The sequence below is a fragment of the Plectropomus leopardus genome, chromosome 9 (assembly GCF_008729295.1).
Source record: "Plectropomus leopardus isolate mb chromosome 9, YSFRI_Pleo_2.0, whole genome shotgun sequence".
Lineage (NCBI taxonomy): Eukaryota > Metazoa > Chordata > Actinopteri > Perciformes > Serranidae > Plectropomus > Plectropomus leopardus.
In genome coordinates, this window is record NC_056471.1 from 23,153,947 (window position 1) to 23,166,066 (window position 12,120).

Below are 12,120 nucleotides of genomic sequence, written 5' to 3' on the forward strand. Positions count from 1 at the left end.
TGAATGCATCACCTGGGCGGGCCTCATCAGGTGTGCTGCACGAGTCCAGCAGGAAAGACGCCAACAGACACACTCCTCAACCGGCGTGTGTTTGGTTAAATCTAAGTGTACCTGTTGATGAATTGCGGTATCGCCCCGTTGTTTTGAACACTGTTTTTCGTAAATGCCGGTGTATTTTTTTGGGGGGGGGGGGGGGTGTTCGTTCGTTTTTCATTTCATTTTGTCGCGGCGGTCAGACGAACCGGTTTAACGTCACCGAGCTCTCATCCCGCAAATCAACGACATCCGAAGCACCGGGATCAGCAAACAAAACTGTGAGTACAAACCAAACACAGTGAGCTGCTGGTTTCTGTCATGGCGTCTGTGGGCGTCTGTGGGCGGCTCTGAGCTCCTTCACCAACTGTTATACAGGTGTACATGCGCGTGCCGGTCACCTGTCACAAGCCTGATTTCATGGCGGAAAATCCATCAGAAATAATTGCTATTTCTATGTGCAATTGGTATAAATATTTTTTAACTGCTGAGTTTTGTGTCTTGCTTATACATTTCATATTATACTGCTTATTGTTTTGTATTTCTCACGTACATACCTTCTTTTGATATTCCTTTTGCTGCTGTAATGATGCAAATTTCCATCTTATCTTATGTTATTCATGCATTGGCATAAAATGCCTGACAGTGCAATGCAAAAAAGGAGGATGGACTTATCACAGAGGTTAAAGGAGAGTCTGACAATTATCAGAATCAAACATGTGCCAATATCTGTTAAGCCTTTCAGAGATGTTGAGGGAAATAGTTTTGCCGTGTATGAACTACAGCCAAAGGCTCACACCTGCGGCTTCAGGCTCATGTAGCTAAAACTGGCCAGAATCACAGCGTGACCTCGGCCTCATTCCTCGCCGCCCCAGACCTCCACGCTGGGAGGAAAGCAGACAGCAGTGAGACAGACCCTGAATCAACCCGAATCCAGCCCAAACAAACCCCAGCTCAGGGGGACCTGACAGCCTGACTCCCCACCAGATCATCTAACTGTCCCGGTCCTGATCTGTGTCCAGAGGCCCTAAAACTTGTTGTTAAACCCTCTGAAACCAGGATCGTCATCACTTTTTGTGTGCTGTGTTCATACGCAGTTTACAAGTATCAAAACCTTTGACCCCTGCGAAATTAGTGTAGTTTCTTTCATAAACCTCAGAAAAAAGGCAACAACCAACTTGAAAAGAATTATCTTGCAAATTACAAGAAATCAATAGATTAAAAAAAAAGTTTTTTAAAAGATAGTGAAAATTTTCCAGACTTCTGTATTTAAAATGATCATAATTACAAATTCAAAATTATTTCTAAAGAATTATTATAGTTTTTAAGCTTTTTTTTATGACTTTGTTTTGTTTGTTTTTTGTTGTATTACTAATTTTCAGGTAATTTGTTGTCAATGTCTGGGTAATTTCTTCTTAAGTTGCTCATTGCCTTCTTCCCATGTTTTCAAAAGGAATAAAGCCAATTTGCTCAGGTTTCAAAGGGTTAAGAGTATCTGGCATATATATTAGTAAAGTTATATGAGTAACCTGCCTTTGTCAACACATTACTATGAGGATTTTATTTTCTAGGTTTGGCCTTTTCTAGTTTTACCTTGTTGCATTCAGTTAGTGTTTAGAACTTGTTTGATTTGGCTTCACTCACCTCATTTTCGGACTGCTTTCTGTAAGTTTATTATTTAACACTGAAGTATTTTAGCACTGGAGATATGCTTTTAATAAATCTAGGATGACTATGCAGTCAAAAGATGCAAATACTTTTAAACTGCTGCTACATGACCAGAGAAAACAGAGAAAAAGGACACTTTTGCTCAAGAGTTAAAAAACCTACAACTAGCAGAATGCTTTGCGCCGCACATCAATAAATGCGCTTACTGGTGAGTGACGTGATAGTACTTGTACTAATACTTGTATGTGTGAAACAATTGCGGCTGGCTGTTAAGAAACGATCTTGTGTTACAGTGAGACGGTAAGCTAAAACGTGTTTATGAAAACATTTTACATGAGAAATATGTAACGTATTAACAGAATCTTGGTTTATATTTGATCATTGCTGCTAAATTTTACTGTTTGATTCAGTTTTTTTGGCTTTCGTGGCTATTAAAGCTAAATATGGCACTGAAATGTGTTCCTGGAAACATTTTTTAAGCCAATAGATGTGCAGTGCAGTAAAATAATTGTGATTAGTATTCAATCAGCACTGTTTAGTTTATCGTTTGATCAGATTTTGGTCTGAGCCTGAGCGATGGAAGAGGTACTCTTTGTGTCTGGCGATAATATGAAAATGCAGAAGCACAGCCCGTAGTTTGAGCAACAGCCCTTAAAGCCAGCACCTGCGGCATGATGTGTTTTGCATCAATTTGCGTCATCTGTTTCGATATAGTGAAGTTTACCATCTTTCATCTATACTGCCCATATTATTATGATACAAACCTGGTTAGAAATCAGCAAAGAATCACTCAGATCATCCTGATGCCTTATCTGTTCATCCTTCGTTTGGGCTGCTATTCCCAAATTGTGACACTAACAGGTTTGACCCTGCGCTGGTTGGTGTGTGTTGGTCAAATTCGAGCTGCTATAGCCGCAGTGCTGCTGCTTTTTCTCTTCCTGGGGATGCAATCGACAGTGGCGGGGAGCCAGGTGGAGGGAAGGGAAGGTGGAGTGGCTAATGTTCACTTGCTAATTCTTGTCTCAGAGAAAAAGAGAGGTGCTGAGTGAATGAGCAACTATATGATGAATTAAGATCAAATAATGTATAGGAAACACTGTTACTTTATGAAGCGCGTGCATATGTCCGTGATTGTCTTCTGGGATTAGGACAGAGAGGCGAGGACTGCAGGTCAAGGGTTTATTTTCAGATTCTGTTGGGATTTTTTGACTTTTCAGATTTCTGCCTTCCCCATCTTTAATCAATAATAAAAAACACTGATCACAAACAACTGAGACAAACATATTTAGTAAAATGACTAATAGGATAGCACCACTCCGATCGTTGCATATATCGGCAAACTGCATGTACATTTTCATAGTGTTAATAGAGCAGATGTAAAAAAAAAAGAAAACCCCAAAAAACCCAAGCCTTTTTCACATATGAAGTAAAATAAATGAACAGACAGACAGAGCTGGATCATTTTTTAGAGCAGATTAGTTTCTGGTGACATCTTCCAAACTAAATTGCACCCATTCAACAGGATCAAACAGCAAAGACACTTAATGGGTAGATAAGCAGAGAAAATTAGACAGCTGTAAACGAGCAATGCCTTTTAAGAAAGAATCAAAACGCCTCAAATGCCATTTAGACTGTTTAAACTGGCTAATACTCGGTGGGCCAACTTTCAGATTGGATAATAATTGTGTGCAATGGACTGCTTTGGTCTCACGACGTGGTCTGGAATATTTATCAAAAGGAGAAGTTGCACCTGCGTCGACACAAACAGTTTAAATCCCAGACGGCGCCTCCTCAGATCCTCCCCAGCATGCGGGCGATCCACCAGTTGCACGGCATGACAACCTGACAGATGACCCGGCCTCCTTGGTAGTAGTACGGCCACGGGTTGAAGCCACCCAGGGGCTCATGGTAGCGGCGGCAGTAGCGGTAACCACGGCGACAGTATTGGCAGCAGTAGCCGTTGTCGTCCAGACGGTTATCCAGCTCGATTCCAACGTCCCTCTGCAGAGGACACAACAGCGAGCAGGGTTACAATCACACACATGACAAATGCCAGTCCTCCTGAGGCAAGGGCAGGCGGGGAAGAAGGAGAGGAGGAGGATGGCGTGAATTGATGAGCCTGCTTTGGTTGTAGGTCAGCAGAATATATGTAAAAACCAAACAAGAGTGAAAAGATCAGAATTGATGTCTGTGAAAATGCAAAGTTGTGCCGTGCTTGATGACTGTGACAAAGAGATCAAGATAGCGAGGCAGAGTGAGGGAGCTTGATTTAAGCTGCAGAAGCATAAAACATGATATAACACCCTTGACCTTTCTATTATACCAGCGGTAGCACGGCTGCACAATGCCCCCGTCTCTGGATCCAGCGTTCACATCCTCTCTACCAGCGCTATCCTCAATCAAAGGGACTCTAACGTTGGTAGTTACCAGCATAATTACACTATTTCTTTCATCTCTGACCTCTTAACTCCCTCGACCGAAGCCCACACTCTGCACCAAAATGGCAACCCCTCCTCCAATAGAGCATTCAAATTAGAGCTCCCCACATCTTGGCGCCCTTCCCCTGACCTTGACTTTAAGTGCGTGGCACATTTCTAAAGCAATTAGCAGAGTAATGATCGCCTAACAAGGATTCTTTCATTTGCTCTTGCTGGCTGCCTCTGAATTTATAGTGGGGCCAAATGAAACCCAAACGAAAGGTAAATTGGGTAGAATTAATGGCCCTTGGATTTTTCCATTGTGCTGGTTGGTTCATGCCCCCGTAGACTCATGGGGGCTGAGTGCCATGCCTTTGATCAAGAGCAACTCCAAATGGGGTTCGGAGAAGTGCCACTTAACTCACCGCGCAAGTTGAGGCAGCGACTGCCCTCAGTGCGCATTTGACCACATTTCAATCTCTTTTAGTAAATGAATCCTCTGAGACAATCCGCCGCTGTCTCGTTAAACGGCACGGATCCAGGAGTCGATGGCTTCACATGCAGAACAATTCTTTGCAGAGCGCCAACAGTGACTCAGCTACACGCAACAGTGCAGAACCAAACACATCCACAGTTGGGAATAGAGACTGTGAGGGAATTGTTTAAGAGGACAGGACCCGCAGGAGCACACGGCTGAGTCCCTTCAGTCCCCTGCTGCATTATGGGTGGGAATTAGGGGTTTTCTTGCATCTACTGTACGAGTCAGTGGGAAGTCAGTCAGAGTGGGTTTTATTTTTAAATTTTGTCGCAGCTGTAAACACATCACAGTAAATTCACCAAAAGCATCAGTGTCGGATCTAGCACGTTTGGTGCTGTATCTTGGGGTGGCACACCAAAATCCAAAATCTATAACTGAATTCAGTACTGTTTGGACATTTATGAAAAGTAATGCACCAAAATTCGTACATATCCCACATATTCAGAGTCAGTAACTTGTGCATAATCCACATATTTTGAAAGGCTGCGATCATGTGAGCAACGTGCTTACGGGAGTAAAGGGAAGCGGCCCTGAGGTCGTCCTATTAACCCTTTGAAACCTGGATTGACATCAGTTTCTTGTGTTACTTTCAGATGCCTTTCACAAACAGTTAAACCTTTGAAACACGATCAAATTGGTTTGATTTCTTTTGAAAACTTGGCTAAGAAGGCAACAAATAACTTGGCCTGCAAAGTGCAAGAAATTAGGAAATGCAGGCGAGAAAATGAAATTAAAAGTAGCTAAAGAAAGACTAAAAAAGAAAATTATTTTATAAAAACATTATTTAGTTCTAATTATATCTATAAAGTTTTTCTTTTCTTTTTTTAGTACCATTTTCTTTTCATTTTTGTGTGCTAATTTCCAGGGAATCTTCTTGTATTCCTTGCTAATTTTGGATAATTTCTTATCATGTTGCTTATTGCCTAACTTCACGTTAAGTATGCAACAGCATTTGTAAGGCGCTAATTCTTAGGAATTATACAAACCATTACATGAGGATACATTGGTTTATAAAGTATATAGGTTAGTTGAAAATGATTATTTTGAGTTAAATAATCACATACTGATAGACTTTGGTTTCTTAGTTTGCAGTAAATATGATTATTCATTAATATACATAGACTAATACTGGAACAGGTAATAGTTTGAGTTCCACAGAAATGCTGTTTAAATGTGTTTGTACATGTGTTAGGTGATTTATTGTTCTTCATATAGGCTGGTTGTCCTTCTCCTTAAAAAGACAAATATACAGCTTTAATTTGAGGGAGTTCATTGATTGTAGGGAATGAAGCACATACCTGGAACAAGCTTCAAGTTTAGGGGTGGCTCCTGGTTAGAAAGCATTTTCATTCAGTTATCTTGAAGTGAGAGTTTAGAAATGGCCGTGCGAATAGTTTTCTCATAGCCCTGTTTTCCAAAAAGCGATGGCGACATGGTTTGTACCTGTGGATGCTGTTGGCTGTCTAGTTTGACATGATTCTACTACTTTTGTGATAACTTTTAAAAATGAAATCAGCTTCACCTTGTCACAAAAAAGAACAAGAGCAAATAAACATCTTAGGAAACAAACAATACAAACAAAAGAATACTTTGCAAATTAGCTCTTTTTGTCTTCATCTACTTTATTTCTTATGTTTTTTCCTTTTCTCTTTCTCTAACACCGTCCGTATACACTCCACGTCATCACACCCATCAGTACTGAGCACTGACGATGTACGCGTCGTGATCCTGGGTTTTTGTTTGCTATCTTGATGACTTTGTTTTCTGTGTTTGGTTTTTTTTTTTTTTTTGTTTTTCCTTGATTCACGCAAGTCATTCATGTTTAGGCTGTTTCCTGTTTTATTTTGTAGTTTCACTCCTTGTGTACCTTGTCTATCTGTTTTTTTCTGTCTGCCTTTGTGTATTTTCCCGCCTCTGTGATTGTCTGTCCCGCCCTGATTTGTTTCACCTGTTCGTCATCATCCTGCTGTCACCTGTCCCTCATTATCTCCCTGCTCTCCTTTAGTCTTCCTGCTCCGCTCATCTTTTGTTGTCTGCTTTGGTCTTTTGTGATCCTTGCTGGCTTCCCTTGGTGTTTCTCGATTACTGGTTTGTTCCCTTTAGTTGTTTTACGTCAGCCTGCTCCCTCAGTTTTGCTGCCTACTTGTTTGTCTCTTTTGGTATCAGCTGTATTATCTTTGAACCTGCTTGCTTGGTGCTACAGCGCGGTCACACGTAGTTATGTGAAATTCAAATTGGTGACATTGTAACATTGTTCACTTCGATTCAGCGACAGCGAAGGAACAAATAAAACATTTCACTTCTGGTGGCAAAGCAAATTTGCATCCTAGCATTGAGCAGAATTCAACTTTGGTGAAGTTGCACCCTTAAACAATAACAAAGAAGTAGGTCTGGGGGAGACAATAGACGGGTTTCCATGACAGATTTATGCAACTTATGCAATATTTTCTAAACTGAAAGATAACTGAGTTTCTATTTTAGTAATGTTATGCAGCTTCTCTTGGACTTTGACTTTTTCCTCTCGATAACATTCCAAGAAGCATGCAGACGGATGTTTAAAACATTCGCGAGTGTATTTCTATCGTAGCCACCGCACCAGCCGTCATTATTCCGTCATTATTCCCATATGCAAGTGATAATTGAAAGGCAAGCCGTAATTTCTCAGTCTTGCATACCACTCAAGACGTTCTCGGTCTCTTCCTCTGTCCTCACATACTGCGCCATGTTTTTCAGAGTGTGACTCTTTGTTGTACATCATGTGCTCTATAAAAACATGAAAAGTGTTTCCTTTTCAGTTTTGTGAAATATGGTATTTTTGCCCACCTAATGCAAGCGTAAAAATGTTTTTGCAATAAAAAGGAATTTTTTCGAAATTGACGTGTTTCCATTAGGCTTATTGTATATTCACTATTTTAATTTGCAGAATTTAAGGATTAATGAAAACCTGCCTAATAAGATTATATTTTGCTGTATTTATTATCAAGCTAGCTGACATTGTCTAGCAAAATAGCTTTCCATGTGCATCACAAGCTGTGCCCACATTATCGCCTGGACAGGTCAATCGCCTGCATTTGCTCATGTGTCCTTGCCCTGATGCATTTGGGATCCTCTGACACATATTAAGATAATCTGCATTGCCAGTATTAGTGGTTGCACCCGTACTACAGACAGACTGTTAAATCACTGTTGAATCATTTTTGAAAATCCACTTGTATTTAGCGCTGTTTCCTTATGATTGTGTCACCTGAAACATGTTAATATTGGGTGTAAACAGGGCCTATGTGGCTGCCCATGTTGTCTTTAGGAAGATCTGCCGTTGAAAGCATGACCAAAAAAAGTACACCATGTATTTGGTGTGAGAGATGATAAATTGAGTGAAATTAAACACTCGTGAGACATACTTAAAACACATGGACAGGGTGCGACAGATGATATCTGGAATAGCCGGGTTTGATTTATTGCGATGACAAGCGCAGGTAGGCTTTTAATGATTTATTGTTTCAGTCAAGTTTCAGGTCATCAGCTTCCAGGCAACAATCTGTTATGGAAACAACACGAAAGCTGTCAATGGACCAGCGATAATCTTATCAGCTCCTCACAGCAAACTGGGATGTTACGAAATCTGGAGCTCCGGCTTGGAAAATGAAGAAAATATTTTATTCAAATGACGCCGCGTTTATCAAAACAAACAGCCAATAGGCAGCATTGTACCTTAAAGACAATTAATCAGAGCTATCCTTTTAAAACGGAGGGTACATATTAATCACTCCGGCTTTGAGTTGCCGTCTCTAGTGGGATGCTGCAGTGATAAGAATGGTTCACCTTGGGAAATCTGAGGCAGTCACTCAAAAACAAGCAGCATTAATGAAGAGTAAAAGCCATTACCCCCTTGCTGCATCTGATTTCATCACACACCCCGGCTCACGTATACACATGCAAACACACACTTGCATACACACAGGCACCTCTGTGCATAATATGAGGTGCTGGATATGAATGAGTCTGCAGAGTAGAAAACTGCGTCAGTCATTCAATAAGATGTAATGAATCAAAGCACGACTCCTCTAATCTCCACACTTGTTGGTGTTATTTCACACACGCTGATCACCGCTCTTCATGAGCTTCAAGCACGTGCAGGGATGTGGTATTAAATCTCATAGCCGAGCTCATCACATTCATTCTGGGATCAAAACGGCAGAGATAACATTTCTGTTTCATACCCTGCTTTGTATTCCAAGAGGGGTTTTTTATGCAGACGCACAGGACAGTGCAACATATAAAAATGCCTCACCGCTTGTCCCTGATCTCCGATTTTTATCTCACTGTGCTCTACAGTGAGCGGGAATGACAATGCAATTGGATGTAATTGAATAAGGAGATATCATGTATTTCAGTAAACACTGCAGGTTTACCAGAGTGATAAGGGGCTTTAGCCTCAGTGTAAAGATTTCTCCTGAGGCACAAACAGCTGCTGCATTCACAGCTTTGAATTACAGCTCCTTTTTTACATATCTGCCGTGCATGAACAGCCATGCAGCCTGACCCTGAGTGTGGTCCAAACACCTCGATGCGGGCCCACAAAACATGTTTACATGCGCGTGAGGTCACTTTATATTGGAAGCCCCTCCTTGCTTCACGGGTCAAGGACAGTGGTACCATCTCCTCAGCCTTGTCAGATGGCGGTTATTCAGTTTGAAATTTCCAGGGCCACCTCTGATACACGCTGCTCTCTGACATGGCAGCTGTGGCAAAGGTCACTTTCATATATCTGTCAGCCGCTGTCACAAGGACTCAGGCCATTATTCTGCTCCACAGACGCGAACTGTGGGGAGACGCCGAGATTCAGACCTGTGGAACGCAGATGAAGAGAACGCGTGTTATTATGTGTCTGTTTAAACATGATAGATGAGAGGACGCACACTGTGTGCACTCTTAGAAATACAGGTGCTAACTAGAACCATTGGGCTTGTTCCCATAGGAGAACCCTTTTTGGTTCCTTGTAGAGCCTTTTATTTAAGTTCCAACTGGGTCCGAGGGATCTACCCAGAACCCAACAACTCTGCAGAGGCTCTATTCAGAACCTTTTCACCTTCTAAGAGTTTTATCTAGAACCCACCCAGGGGATTCTGTAGAGAATCCATTTACATTCAGAGGGTTTTATCTGGAGCCCACCCAGGGGTTTCTATGGAGAACCCTTCTATAATCCGAGGGTTTCATCTAGAACTCCCCTGGATGGGTTCTATTGTGAACTCTTTCATATTCCAAGGATTTATTCCAGAACCCGATCAGGGGATTCTTGCCAGAACCCTTTCATGTTCCAAGGGTTTAATCTAGAACCCACCAGGGTCTAAAAATAGTAACTGACCACATTCCCCATAGATCACTCTTCCACCAACTAATGGTTTTATTTCGTAAAGGATCTCTTTGTCTTTCCTTCAAAATGGTTCTTTGGAAGCAAACGGTTCTTGATAGAACCTCAGCCTTACAGGATGAACCCTGTTGGAACCTTTATTTTTAAGAGTGTGTGTGTGTGTGTGTGTTTTTTGCCTGTGAGTGCATTTACATGGACGGAGCATAAAAAAACAAAAAAGATGAGGTTTGACTAACACATGTGGCGTCCTGCTGGAATGAGCGAGAGTTCAGACTCCCAATTACAGACTGCTGCTGCCCTCTGCTCGGCCACAAAGGCCTTTGTTATCGGCAGAGCCACAAACAGAGCCTGGACGTGCTGCCGCTGGAATGGATTGCAGTGGTATGCATTACTCAGCTGATAGTGCCAGAACGTTTCAAAAGGAGAGCCGAGTTTTTCATCCCCTGGTATGTTTTAATTGCATAGCAGTGCATCTCCTGCCGCAGACGATGAGGGAGAAGACAGAGCAGGCTGGGGGGGAAATTGAGGAGTTGAGCACGAGGTGTTTCTGGGACAGGCCTGATAAATGTCAACATTATAGGACGTCTCGTTTCTCTGCATGTCTCTCACCGTTTCTCACAGCTCTAAGCCGGGCTCATTATCCTTGAATTTAACTTTAGTGGCTATTCACCTGTGAGTGAGTGAGTGCTGAATGTGTGTGTAGATGTCTCTGTACCTGTCTATGTTCCTGATACCTTCACTGCAGTGATACTCAGCATACGGCGTGTGGGCCAGATCTGGCCCCCAATAGGGTACCAGGTAGCCCCACAACCATTTTCTAATTCACAATAAAAGTAAAGGCATTCACACTGGGAATTGTTGTCATTGTTGTTGTCATTGTGCCAGAGTGCAGAAAACAGGTTCAAACCAGATCTTTTTTATGAAAAAGTGCCAGTGGAGGATCTCCTGCTCCCCTGACAAAGGTCTTAACTGAGCCCCTAATGTCCTAAAATCTTAGAAACTAAAATACTGGAAACATCCAAAAACCTGAATTCAGTTTTGTGTATGAAGCCCATTTATCACCTATCACAATTTGCCTCAGAGAACTTTACAGCATACAACATCCCTCACAGCGAAAAAATGAATGACTGAATATCTGAGAAATGTCCTTAAATCATAGAAACATCCTAAAGTCTGAAAAGCGTCCTAAAATCCTAGAAATTCAATTCAATTCAATTTCGTTAATAAAAAACTAAATGAAAAAAATGAAAAACTAAATGACTGAATAGCCTAATATATCCCAAAATCCCAGAAACGTCCTAAAATACTAAAAACACGTATGGGGCTGCTGCGACTGGCCCCCCAAAAGTGGCCCCCAAGCAAAGACAGTTGAGTATCCCTGCCTTAGTGTGCAGCGGTTGTTTTTTTGTGTCAGTGAGGGTGCGTAATTCCTTTGTAATATGCTGCTTCATATGATTTCCCCTCAGAGTCAGGGATGATTAAGCGTACAGTATTGAGCAGTTTGCATGCAGTATTGCAAAATATGCCACTTGGCCTTTGCAGTAATTTTATACGCTTTGATAATTAAAGCGTTATTAATAAATGTAACTTATCTGTGCAGCAATGAGTGACCTTGAGAGTGCTCCTTTGTAGTGCCTCAGAAAAAAGGAAGTGAGGGGAGGAACTAACGGGCGCTGTAAGGCACAAGTTTCTGCCTTTGAAAGCCTGGATATTCCTCTCAATTAATGGAGAGACATTAAGGGAGTCTTCAATGAACTGGCCTTACTTAAACAGATATATAGAGCAATTGCTATGCCCTCTGGTGCACAAAGTCAGTTTTAACATCAATTAGTGAGCGATTTATATGCAGAAAGAGTCGAGGCAGAGCCGGAGCTGATTGAAGTGGCTCCACTGTATCTCATGTGTGGTCCCTGGCTGACGCGGCCCAGAGGGGCCCACTTACATAGTCGTTTACGGGCTGGTGGTCCAAGACGTCTCGGGTGAAACGCTGACCTGCGGCCTCTACGTCGGGTGTGTCCTCATTCCCCATCTCGGTATCTGAGAGAGCGGAAAAGAGAGGAGATGATTATGCGCTTGCAACAGTTTTTCTATTG

At 41.9% G+C, this 12,120-nt stretch overlaps 1 protein-coding gene across 1 annotated transcript in view; it reads right to left on the minus strand.

Annotated features, from left to right (window-relative positions):
• Positions 1-2,349: 2,349 nt before the first annotated feature.
• tnmd (tenomodulin) overlaps positions 2,350-12,120 on the minus strand; it is a 64,267-nt gene continuing 54,496 nt past the window's right edge. The window contains exons 6-7 of the mRNA XM_042493480.1: positions 11,970-12,064; positions 2,350-3,702 (exon numbers count right to left, since the gene is read on the minus strand). Coding sequence (XP_042349414.1) covers positions 3,493-3,702; positions 11,970-12,064 — 305 coding nt within the window. The 3' untranslated portion in view covers positions 2,350-3,492. The remainder of the gene's footprint in view (positions 3,703-11,969; positions 12,065-12,120) is intronic.